This window comes from Homarus americanus, unplaced genomic scaffold (genome assembly GCF_018991925.1).
Source record: "Homarus americanus isolate GMGI-L3 unplaced genomic scaffold, GMGI_Hamer_2.0 scaffold5589, whole genome shotgun sequence".
In the NCBI taxonomy this organism is placed as follows: Eukaryota; Metazoa; Arthropoda; class Malacostraca; order Decapoda; family Nephropidae; genus Homarus; species Homarus americanus.
In genome coordinates, this window is record NW_024736650.1 from 3,050,591 (window position 1) to 3,064,317 (window position 13,727).

A 13,727-nucleotide genomic window follows, 5' to 3' on the forward strand; every position below is an offset into this window, starting at 1 on the left:
TTCCACCTGCTCTGACCTCACCTCTCCCCACCGTCCCTCATCTCTCTCTCTCTCCATTGCATCCTTTCCTCCTGCCCCCCCTCCCCTCTCTCACCACCCCCTCACCCCCCTCCTCCAGGTTCCCGGTACATGAGTCAAGCTGTTGTGTTGCAGTGGGCGGCTCACCAGTCATAACCAGGAGCACAAAGAGCAGCCGCTGGTGTAGCCGATGAGTGGGTCTTATCAGTGGTCGTCGGGTGGTGAGGGGGAAGGGTGCAGCACGAGGGGGGGGGTTGGGGTGCAGGGAGGGGAGGTGAAGGGGCGGAGGTGCAGTAGGAGGGAGGTGAAGGGGCGGAGGTGCAGTAGGAGGTGAAGGGGGAGGTGCAGTAGGGGGGAAGGGCGGAGGTGCAGTAGGAGGGGAGGTGAAGGGGCGGAGGTGCAGTAGGAGAGGGAGGTGAAGGGGCGGAGGTGCAGTAGGAGAGGGAGGTGAAGGGGCGGAGGTGCAGCAGGAGGGTCGTGAGGGGCTTTGAGGGGAAAAGGGGTGCAGTAGGTGAAGGGAGGGAGGGGCTGGGCGGGGCAAAACAGGCAGTGCTCCGTCATATAGTGATCATACCCTGTCGACCTTCCTCTACACCACCCCTCTACACCACCCCTCTACACCACCCCTCTACACCACCCCTCTACACCACCCCTCTACACCACCCCTCTACACCACCTCTGCGCCCCACCCCACTTTCCCACACCATCCCTGGGTCCACATCGCCTCCCCGGAAATTTCTGTGAAAATCCAAGAATAAACTGAATAATTAGACTTCCAGGAATGCTGTAATGAACCTGTAAAGTGAAGAAAATAACCGCAACACCATATAATCAGAGTCTCATCAATAAGGAACTGAGACAGACAACAGTACGAGGAGAAACAAATGAGCATCAGGAGGAGGCAGTCAGGAGATGACACAAGACGCCTCCAAAACACACTCAGCACAACAGAGGTTCTAACCCCACTAAATCTCTCTTTCCTGAGTCTATACCTGACGCATTATACCTGAAGGTGTAGGATATTTCTGAGAGGATGAATCAAACATTTCCGGGATTTACAGATAAAGAGGTAAACTGCCACTTGTCATCTGTTTCACGTGCTAGCTGGCGTGAGTCACGTGAGCTAGAGGGACGCCCGATCAATACAGATGGGGATGATGTGACCAGCCGCTACACTGACTCACTTCTGGCCTCCCCCAATACCCTACCACTCTACCACACGCACTGTCAAGAACTAGAGACGCGTCTTCTACCTCGGCGGCGCCCCGCAGGACACACTACCCGCGGCACTTCACTCTCAAAGTTTTTTTCATTTCAGCGTACCCAAGTAATTAAGAGGACACGCTCGCTGCCAGCTCACCCAGATAGACATGTGCTCTAGAGGACACTTACAGTAATCTGTTTAAGTCCAGGGTTGGGTGACAGACAGTCAATCCGGGCATCGTGCCGGACACGCTATGTGCAGCACACGTAATTAAGATTACCCAATACAGTACACATTCCATACGCGTGAGTTACCTGTATACATGAAACAAAAACACCCGAGGTATTCCACTCCGGTGTCGTCTTAATCACTGGTACACACACACACACACACACACACACACATTGTAAAACCACCAAAGAATTATTTTAGTAAGTTAATAGTTGATATAAGGGACATGTAAGTATCCCGTTTAAGTGTGTTATGGTTGTGGTAGTAGTAGTGGTTGTTGTGTACCAGCGGCATGACCTTTCCCAGCAACAAGTAGCCTCACACTTACCACCACCACCATCTTGCTACCTCTCCTGCCATGATGCTGCCTCTGTTTACCGTGTCCAGCTCTCACTACAACACCGGGCTTAGTTTGTTCCTAGAGTGACGCTAGACTTTGAACCTAATAAGTTACTCAGGCAGATCAGGATTTATCAACCCAAACCTAACTTGACTGATTCACAGTCTTATTTACCGCTAACTGACTGTACAGTGCCAGGCCTACAGCACAGTCTTGTTTACCGCTAACTGACTGTACAGTGCCAGGCCTACAGCACTATTAGCGAGAGCAGACTATCATTAACAGTTAAATAAAAAAGAGTAAGGTAAAAGTAATAACGAGTCCGGGAGTCAGACATTACTCGAGTCACCCCTCCTAATGGTCGGGTCATGTGCAGATAACAACATGCTGTGTCGACGACGGAGTCAGGTTTTATCCCCATTTTATTTTTATTATAGAAAACAGATCGAGGCGTAACTAAAGTATATGATAGGTGGAAGGGAAACAGTTGGGCTGACTCTAACACTCTAAAGAAAGTCACCTCAACCCCCGTGTTTCCCTTCCATCCACCAGTTCCACTTGTCATGGATCGATCATTTATATATATAAAATACAGTTTCCCTGGAGCAGTACGTAGGCATGACACACGCTGCTCTGTACGCTGGCTGTGTCACCCACACATTACAGACGCCCACACAAGTATATTTCTCCTGTTCGCCTTCATTAATAATGCATGACTGCCGCCTGGACGTATTCTAATCTCATCTACGAAACCAAATATAACAAAACTTAACAGCTTAATCTAACGTAATCAAAATACAAAGTAGATTAATCGAGCCAGGCTAAACGCTTCACATGTTATATTGTTGTTAACGAAACATTGTGTAGTGGAGAATAAATAGGAGGGTGGTTATTAATTCTAACCTAACCCATCAGTGTGAAATATAACTTGTTAAATTGATAAGGGGTCGGATCTAGCGGCCAGTTAAGGGCAGTGTGGATATAGTACACGTCGTTCACAAGGAGCCAGCGTTACTAGCAATGCACCCCATCACCTTTCACTTTCCCAACTGTAAGTTAGTTGGTACCCACTCTAATTGGGTCGACTGTCTTCGGCTTCCCTGAAAAAAGTCAATTGTGATGAACTTACAAAACTAAATATGAACGGTGAAAGTAAACATGAAAATAACGATCAGTTTTTTATCCAGTTAAGAATATCTGGTTAATGGACTGATGCGTCCAATTGGAACTGGTGACCATTGCTGTATAAAGTAACTGGTATGGTTCACTGACTGGTGAGGTGAGGCGGTAATGTGCATAAAAAATATCCCAATTTCTGCTCATATCACTTAACATCAAACTTAACCACGTATTCAGAATAATATTGTAAGTAATTAATTTTCTAATGCTAAATTTATTCAATAGTTAACTTTATGTGCGTCAGGGTATTAAGTTGTTAGTACAGTACGCCTGAGACTCCGAACTTTAGATCAAGTCCTCGAACTGCATCACTACCCATAGGAGGCGCTGCTGTATCTCATGACAATACTCCAGGAAATTTAATTCGAACTAAGAAAATAGTTTCGTGTAATTTAATACATCATGGTAGAGATAGCGGGTGGAACACGTTTTTATCATAAGGTGTAATATATCTGCTGTTTATAACTACAGTATATAGATGTTGTGTGTATATAAGCCAGTTTAATCAACACTAACATGTTATCATATATTTTTTAGCAACATTATTAGTTTAAGCTTCACACACACACACACACACACACACACACACACACACACACACACACACACACACACACACACACACTCTAAGTAACTGAAAATGTGGCGCTCAGCGTTGATGACTACGACCGGTTTTTCTTGATTCACCGCATATGTCTAAAAAGTCTCTTCTTTCCATTGCTCCCAGACGATTTATTACTCGTTCTCTTTATGGTGTTTCAGTTCTGGGACAAGATAAGGCCGAGATAAGGATGCTTCATGATTGTGAGGATGGAAGAGGTTTACGTGGATGAGGAAGAGAAAGCTTACTGTGACTAGCCTAATCCAGTACTGGTTTCAAGTATTTGTTTAATGACAGTCTGGTGGTCGTGTGTGTGTGTGTTGATTCCACACTATCGTCTCTCATCTCATATAACTATACGTCTAGGTCTTAATCAGCCAATGGGAATATAATATTTCATTGCACAACGACAGTAACCTGATATTCTACCGCTCCCTGGGCTTGTGAAATCAGCCTAGATTACGTACGCTAAGTTATGGAACGCTAAATGCGGTTAATGGAAGTCAAGTTACGATAAGCCAGGCTAGTCACGATATTGAGGAAACATAATGCATAAAGTTTACATCATAGAGAAGATTAAGGTTTTAATTTTAATTATGTAACGTTGATGCTTATTATGGGATCACTCTAGGCACGGTACACGGTCTTAAAACTTATCGAAACAATTTTTGTATAGTTGATAGGCTCGTAATGCCTTTTGCTATGTGACGCCGTGCCTCACCCAACATCCATTGACGACAAGATAAATGGTCGACAACATTATCCGCTCTTAAGGTTCCAGTGCAATCCTTAAAACAGGCCACTCATCTGGGTCTATATGTTGCCGCCGTTATTATGTAATTGGGATATAATACTGAAGAAGGAAAAATAGATCACCTTTGAGTTGTTGTGTTCGTTTTATTGTTGTAATAGTAATGTTTTTGTGGGGGGGGGGTAACTTTTATATATGTTAGGCAACTGGACAGGTGCGCGCGTTATGAAACAGGTCTAACGTGCAGTGTCGGGAGTTTCACCACAATAAAATTATGTATTCCAGATATATCATTATATTGGACTTGCATCATTCAGTCATGTACGTCACAAAGACAGACACGACTCAATCACTTATACACAATTTATTTAAGTCATGTAAGTGCAGGTTCACCATGCAGTACTCATGTAAGTCACAGACGGATACTGAACAAAGACGTTAGTTCTAAGTCTTGTACACGTTAAGGTTCATTAAACACGTAGTGATACAAAACTGACTTGAAGGTGTGTGTGGAGGCCGCTAAGGTTTATTGGTCTGTGTAATGCTGAAGGGAAGCTTGTAAACACTAGCCATAGGTAAACATCATCACGTGGCCATCAGCTGGTCATCACCTAGGCAGCAACACTACGGTACTGTGTTAACACGGACCTGCCCTTGTATCGTTGGCCAACGCCCTATACTTTCTCACCGTGACCCCTTCTACCCTACAGCGAGCCACAACACCCCCGTAAACCACACAACAAAAAGTGGTCTGGTGTTCAGATTCCAACCATATATTAGCGTCATGGCTGCCCTGTCACCCAACATTCTTGGATTTTACGACAGGTGCGACCTATGATCTGGGACGTAACGAGGCAGGGCAGAAAAAGCTTCACCTTCCACAGCGAGGAACAAAGCCAGATGACTTTCGTGACAGACGGTAGAACAGAAGTAGTCGTCGCTAACTATGCTAACAGCCGGTAATTAATACAAATAAGACCTCAGGAGATACAGCAACAGTCTTTCAATGCCACTTCCTGCATGTGAGCTGGCAGAGGGCGTAATACATGGAGCGGTCAGGTGGTGTAGATGGTAATGGAGGATGCAGGTGATGGGCTAAGTTATACGGCCACTGTATTAGCTGGCCTGATACACTGCCCCCCCCAAGAGCTGCTGGGCCCATGTTAGGTTAGGATAGTTACCTTCGTGTAGGATAATAAGCAACATTGGGTAGGTTGTTGATGTCTTTACTGGGCTTCAACAACTAAGGTCTTTAAGCGCGTAATACGGTTAGTGATTACACAATTCCACCAAGAACTAAAAATTATGATATTAAACTTCCTTGTTGTTTTGTAAATGAAAGTTATTTTGAGTGCAGAGATTGTATTTGTGTTATTGGCTTTATGGGATACTAAATATGATGACTTTAGGTTGAATGAGTGAGATTTGATCAGTGTTCAGGTTGTACTGCGGGAAATATCAGGACTGGTGGGGCAGCTGAGTGAGTGAAGCTGCACCACACACTGAGGCCAGGGAAACTGTGTGTGTGTGTGTGTGTGTGTGCGTGTGCGTGTGCGTGTGTGTGTGTGTGTGTGTGTGTGTGTGTGTGTGTACTCTCGTATATTTTACGTAACTGATACATGTTTACCTAAATCGACACATGAACTCAACACCATAAATAAAAAGATTGTTATTGGTTGATGTTGCAGCGAACACAGTAAAAAGTTATTATTATATTGTATGTGTGTGGAACTAATGGCCGACTGTGGGTATGTGTTCCTCAATATTCTGGAACCTTTAGAAAATTCCTTCACGAAATATCATTATCTGTAATGTGTTCCAGTTCAGTAGCGAGTAACTGTCAGTGAAGATATTGACAGTTCTTCAGATAATAATTTATCTATGATGCCTGGCCTCATTAACAAATACGTTGGTAATTATGTTAAGATATTTTAGTGTAAATGAGTTAGAAAAATTGCATCAGCTACTGTTTACAATTTTACACGCTCTTCTGTGTTACACTGTATATTATAAGTAATGCAGTGAAGGCGAACATTAATAGAATGTTTCAGAGTGGTTCTAATAGAGTGATAACGGTACTAATAATGTTGACAACACCACAAGGACACACATTAGCTAAGCTTCACGGTGTTGTCATGCCCACCAGCATCTTCGTTGTCTAGGCTGACCTTATAACGGAATGTTTACCAGACGTGGCATCTGCTGAAAGAGAAATCAGTGTGAGGTACAGTCTCTCACCCTCAGCTCCTGGGAAATATCTCGCTGTGCTTTCTCTCTTCTTTACTTTCATGTTAAAATGTTATTATAACCAACCCGAGGCCGGCGTGGGAGAGTAGTCGCGGTAATGACTTCAAAGATGCACCAAACTCGAGTCTTTCACACACCGGCGGCTCTGATGATGATTAATAGACACGTTCGTGGTTCTCCGTAAACGTAACGTAATGACAACTTGGATCACGAAGCATAAAACTAAGATATGAATACGCGATTGTAGTGTGAGGTGGTCGCTGAGTGTGTGAGATTCCTGCGTGTGGGAGGCACAGTACTGTATATTACGTGGGAATCATCTTGCTGACAGAATGAACCTTCATAAATCTTTTGGGCAGGTTTCCAGCCAGTGAGCAAATAACGGATTCAAACACGCTTCCAACTTTCCTTTATGTAATGAAATTGTGCGTGGAATTCATGATGCATAAAACTATTCTTACATGGAGTAAAACATCTCTCAAGTTACGCAAGATTGGTGAAGGAAACCGTAAGTAACGGAAACAAGAGTAAATTACGTGTTTACAAGATATACTGCACAGCGGGATGTTGGGAACCTAAAAACGGTGGTTAATAGAATGTACAGAGTTGGTGGGAAGAGCCTCATCGTGGGATATATTATGAAGTGTACAGTATTATTTTATATTATGGCAATGGCGTCCAGTTTATGCGAGGATACAGTCATATATTTTTGTCCCCCACCCCCCAAAAAAAATGCTGCATAAGATAGACAGAGACATGAAAATTATGATAAACCGGTTACCTGTTGTTACACGTAGACAACTGGCTTGTGTTGATGGGACGCCGACTCTCATTACTTAACCAAAGAGAGACGAGTCAATCAAAACAAACATGGTACATAGGAGCTATAAATTAGACCTGTGATGGAAGGTAAACTTGTTTTGGGCCGCCATAAACGTCAACTAACAATGGTCGGGTCAGAACTGTGCCTTGTATAACGAAACGATGATTATGAGCCAACGCGGAAATATTGAAACAACTGTAACATTTAAGTTTCCAGACACAAACTATTCTAGAGTAAAATAACTCAGTTTTGTCGTCATAAATAAATAAGTCATCGTTACCAGCGTCTTGTTTGTCTTGCCTGCGACTGGTCTCTCATTGGTCAGCGAGTCTAGTAATCAGAGCCGCCGGTTGTTAGTGAAAACTTGTCTGTTTTTAACAACATAGAACCAGTTTAGGAGTAAGATTGATCACAGTGACTTGAATAAACTTATTTATTGCTCTTGAGGATAAAACGGTGGACATTAATCAACCCTCGCGCCCTGGCCCGCACCATTTTCCACGCATCATTAGACATAAACACACGTACAAGCCATTATGTTAACTCCCTGAGTAAGTTAACTTTCACCGTGGCTGAGTGGGGGCAACGTGAGGTGCCGCCACTGACGTGTTGGTCGTGTATCCTACGTAAACACCTTCTTGCTGCCACGCCCACCACGCTCTCCCCGCCCTGGCGTGGCAGAGAGGTGTGTCAAGGTCATGGATCAAAATCACAATGTCAGAAGTTAATTGGATGGTGATGGGATATTTATCTTAATCCATACTTAGCATTTAGCTTTCAGTCTAAGTTAGTTGACCATATTTCGATATGTGATGAGTATTGTGGATCCACGGCTGAATTTGTTCCTGTCGACCATTATATTACATGTTTATAGTTGTGTTTGTATGTCCGTATTTTCATATATCTATTAATATGTGTATATTTGTATCAGTAAGGTTAACACACCTATAATACCGACTCGACTCATCATCTACACTAGTGAAGTTGGATTCTACTGAATTTTTTTTCTGATTTTCTGAAGCAAAATAAAGCTTGACTTCCGTTGATATTATTATTATTATTATTATTATTATTATTATTATTATTATTATTATTATTATTATTATTATTATTATTATTATTCACGTTGCTAATTGTGGATGTCTTTCATGTTACAGATTCCCGATGTTTCCTCAGTCAGGGCGGCTCTGTGGAGAACTTCTTCATCAGGGAGAGTTTGGGCGTCGGCAGCGTCATCGGTGAGTGTCGACCAGCTGCTCAAACCTCCTCCTCCTCACACTCTCACGTGATGTTTTAACAATGACACACACGGTCTACACACACACACGGTCTACACACACACACACGGTCTACACACACACACGGTCTACACACACACGGTCTACACACACTCACGGTCTACACACACACACGACACACACACGGTCTACACACACACACACGGCTCCACACACACACACGGTCTACACACACTCACATCTACACACACACGGTCCACACACACACACGGTCTACACACACACACGATCTACACACACACGGTCTACACACACACACGGTCTACACACACACACACGGTCACACACACACACACACGGTCTACACACACACACACCACTATCTACACACACACACACGGTCTACACACACTCTCACACACACACACGGTCTACACACACGCACACGGTCTACACATGATCTAGACGCCCACTTCAATACGGTCTTAGTTGTTTGTATTAGTTAAGTAGATGTATTAAAAGAGATTATTTACGTTCATATGTTTTATTCTTTCGGAAGATAACTTTATTATTTTCCACTGTGATGATATTTAATGATATTTAAACCTTTTAATGCAATAATTATACCACGAGACTTACAGTTTATTTTCTTAAACTTAATCTGAAGGTCATGATAGCGTTAACTGAACTATATATTAATAACTCGTTCCTAACCCAACATTATGACTTACTGTTCCCTGATACACGATAATTTACCTTCTTGAATAATACACCAATTACATTAAAATTCGAAATAATTCACCTCGTAATTAAATCTACTAACTTTTAAAATAATCTTAAGTACACAAGACGTTAATTCCTTTGGTATATTTTTGTTTTATACTTTCTCTTGTGTTAACTTGACCTCGGTAAGTATGTTTGTATTACGATAACTTTACGATGCGGTGTGAGGACTAAACGATATGTATGATACGATGACTTATGTTCTGGAGGGTGACGAAGTGACCTGGGTGTACTGTACCTTCCTGACGGTGACCTGGGTGTACTGTACCCTCCTGACGGTGACCTGGGTGTACTTGTACCCTCCTGACGGTGACCTGGGTGTACTTGTACCCTCCTGACGGTGACCTGGGTGTGCTGTACCCTCCTGACGGTGACCTGGGTGTACTGTACCTTCCTGACGGTGACCTGGGTGTACTGTACCCTCCTGACGGTGACCTGGGTGTACTGTACCCTCCTGACGGTGTGGTGGCCATGTTTCAGGGACGCTGAGGCTGGAGGGTGACGCCAGTGCCTCCGGAGACATATACTTAAGACTGAAGGAGAAGAACTCGCCCGTCCAGATCTCCTCCAACTCCAAGAACCTCACTCTTACCCGGAAGCTGGACAAAGAGGTCAGTGTGTGTGTGTGTGTCACGATAAATACAGTAGTTTAGCTTGTATTTGAGATAGTGAGCAAATACTCTAAATATATCCAAAAATTCATCTCATTGTGTGTATATTGTCAGTAGGTCTCGTAAAGCAGCATACTATAGGGTGTGTGTGTGTATGGAGTATCGGGTAATATACTAAACTTAAGTCCACGTTTCAGGGCAAGGAGGGGGAAGCCCATGTAGTAGTCAACGTCATCTGTGATCGTCGAGGGACTACCGACCCTGTAAGTATACTGTGACTCACCAGCCTCCTGCCCAAGACTCATGAGTGTGGGGAGGAGCTTAAGGGGGCTAGTAAGTGTGGGGAGGGGTTTAAGGGGGCTAGCAAGTGTGGGGAGGGGCTTAAGGGGCTAACAAGTGTGGGGAGGGGCTTAAGGGCTAGCAAGTGTGGGAAGGGGTTCAAGAAGGATAGGATGTGTGGGAAGGGGCTCAAATAAATCATTTTAAACATTGATAAGATATAAAACAGCCGTGAAGTGTTCCTCTGACTCACTAGCAGCCACCTGGGCAAGTGTCTGAATGCTCGCCGGGTTTTCATGCAGCGGAGATATCCAGAATGACCGGCTAGACGAGAACCACAAGCTCAGGTGGCTGAATTTTTTTTTTACATTTGGTGGAACTCGGCTTTCCAAGCCGCAGTGAAGATAATTACGAATTATTTAGTATAATATATGTGTGTGTGTTTTATGCACTGCATAATGCATGTATGTACTGTATGTATATATGGTTATGTATATATACAGCATAATATATACTGCAGCAGGATATAGACATAAACATAATTGTTGTCATCTTAAAAAAAAATACGGACGAAGACCTCGCGACAGTTCTTGTTTAGTGTACAGAACGGAGGTCAGCGTCATACAGCAGAGTTCATGTAGATGTAAACTACAGAAGTACGAGGCTGAGGATGAAATGATTAACTCGCCCTGGTTAAACTCCACACAGTTTAATTGATGAAATTAAGAAAACTAACAAGTCAAGATTGTACCTCGACAGATTAACGAGATCGCTAGATCTGATAGTGTTCATTGAGGTCGCAACACTATCCTTAACAGCGAGGAACAAGGGCGTCATGGATCACACGCTGAAAGACCGTAGATCTAATTGTGAAATCCTGGAGGGAGATGGTTCTATCTGTCATCGCCAGACGATTATTAACGCAGATGTTACTGGATCGACAAGTCTGATATAGTGACAACCTCCACACCCTCACCTGAAGGACCGCGCCTTCTTGATGACACTAATAGGCCGGGCTGGCCCACATCCAGGCCTCAGGTGACGGTGTGGTGGCGGTATGGATGTTTGGAGTTTTAAAGGTAGGAAGACGCAGGGGGTCACTGTGTGGTGGGACGGATCACCTGTGGAGATCAGTGCCCTCCCCCTGCATATTTCACCAATAGATTAACCAACCTAACCTAACCCCCCAACCCTCAGGTAGTGTGAGGGTGTTTCGTCGTCAGGTGACATAAGCTAAAGGCTAATCTTCAGGTGAAATAAGCTAGAGGGGTTAATCCTCAGGTGATCAGGGAACTACAGAAGGGGTAACTAGCCCTTGTTGACTCCGTTACTACCTGGCGGAGCGGCTGGGTGATTGAGGAAGACGTACTGTATAATAATGTGACCTACAAACTGTGTCCCGTTGACTTAATTTCCCTTGAGACATTATGACCTGCGAACTCCGCCCTCAAGACCCGCTCCTTATTGTGTGAGAGAGAGAGAGAGAGAGAGAGAGAGAGAGGGATGAGATTGTGGAATACAGTAATTAAGAGTTTAATTACTAAGGTAGGGCAGGCTATTAGTAAACGATAATTATCATTGGTTGGTAGTGTTGACATGTCTCTTCCGCTGTGGTGGTTAGAGGCGACGGCGGCGGTGCTGAACTGAGACGCCTGTTAAGTTAGGATCAGTTTGTGCAGGGGCGGATCCAGGAATATTAAAAGGGGTCCAAGAAGTTGTGGGTGGAGGAACATGGCAAGCCCACCCAGCTGGGGGCATTTTTTTGGCTTTAAATCTACCAATATGACATTTTGAGGCCAATTTGAAACTATATTAGGAGATATTCTTAGGTCACTAGTAATTTCTTTTTACTATACAAAAACGCCTGAGTAGAATACTGCATTAAGGGAAAAGTATTGACATTTTCTGATGAATAGTGGGGGGGTCCGGACTCCCTGGATCCGCCCCTTTTGTGAGTTAGATGAATTTTACTGTGATTGAAGTTCAGTTAAACGTAATTTAATAAAGTTAGGGTGCGTCAGTTAAGGTTTGGTGTGTTTAAGTTAAGTTAAGCTTAGTTTTAACTCAAGGTTAGTTAAGCATTATTTCTGTTAATTGCGGTTCAAGTTTATGATAGTCTTTCAAGCTGCACAACACTCCTAAGGGCCAAGGTATCAAGTGATGGAACAGTAATTGTGTGTCAAGTGTCGCGTCATCACCTCGCTCACTACGACCAAGGAGAGTCACGTAGACACACCCGCAAGGCTACTTCACCTGGGGTCACGTTCACCCCAGAAGCCTCATCCAGTCATTATCTGAAGAGTGTTCATTGATGCTCTTGACCCTTGACCTTCCCTGTCGCCTGCCCCTCTTATTATTATTATTATTATTGTAGTAGTAGTAGAGTTATGATTTCTCCATGTATGGTTTTAAATGTTGGTCATGTTCACATTGTATTGATTAGCGTCTTCTCCTCAGAGCATCACCATCCCTGTCAACATCCGAGTGACAGATGACAATGACAACGCTCCAATTTTTATCAATAGTCCGTACTACGTCAATGTGTCAGAGGTAAGACTTCTAAGTTTGTATAAAGCAACTGACATGAGTAGTAGATGAGCTAACATGATTTCTTGTATGGTAGAGGGTAAAAAAGAATGTAGAAATTTACATTCAAGAGACATGAATCTACTACTGTACCTTCAAACCAACATAGTATAGTATTGTGTTAAAGCTTCAGCTCTCACCATCCATCTGGAGTGTCAGTCCCTGTTACAGTTAGGATGAAGAGGATAAAAGGATAATGTCAATAGGTTTTAATGTAACTGTTCCTCGTTAGGTGACGGTGGTGGGGACAGTGATTGTTGGGGACATCCTGGCCAAGGATGAGGATCAGCAAGGACCTTTCTCCACCGTCCAGTACTCCATTAAGCCTGGACCATACTCTGTAAGCCTCGTCATGTGTTCACAGTTTTGTAAAGTCTTTAGAGAAATATTCTGAAAACTTAGCATTATGCATCTCAACATCCTTAACATAACCAATACATGTACCCATTTCTTGCAGCAGTACAGTACGTATGTTGTCTTTGATATGTTGTAAGTGATTAAATCAACTTTGGGTACAGGTACTTGTCTTTTTGTTATTTCTATTGTGGGATCAAAAGTTTTTGTACAATTACTGTATATTTGCTTGAAGATAAATACTGTATGTTAGGCAGAACATCACGAATGGGCCCACAGCTTCAGTTTTTGTTTTCGGTCCAGAACCTGCAGTGTGGAGTCTCTCATACAGGCAGGCCAAGATATTATAGTACTGGTCACACACATGCACCCCTGTACACATATCCACACAATCAACTTTTGCTATTTTCAAAAAACATGATACTGTATTAATTTCCTCTCCTATCACCCCTGTCCTCCTCAAATAATATTGTTTCTCTTCA

General features: G+C 43.4%; 1 protein-coding gene across 2 annotated transcripts in view; it reads left to right on the forward strand.

Annotated features, from left to right (window-relative positions):
- Nucleotides 1-13,727, forward strand: part of LOC121872296 (protocadherin-7-like) — a 51,921-nt gene that overhangs the window by 19,452 nt on the left and 18,742 nt on the right. For both annotated transcript variants that reach the window (XM_042374990.1, XM_042374991.1), the window contains exons 2-6: nucleotides 8,552-8,632; nucleotides 9,896-10,026; nucleotides 10,224-10,289; nucleotides 12,763-12,855; nucleotides 13,124-13,231. In XM_042374990.1, the coding sequence (XP_042230924.1) occupies nucleotides 8,552-8,632; nucleotides 9,896-10,026; nucleotides 10,224-10,289; nucleotides 12,763-12,855; nucleotides 13,124-13,231 (479 nt within the window). The remainder of the gene's footprint in view (nucleotides 1-8,551; nucleotides 8,633-9,895; nucleotides 10,027-10,223; nucleotides 10,290-12,762; nucleotides 12,856-13,123; nucleotides 13,232-13,727) is intronic.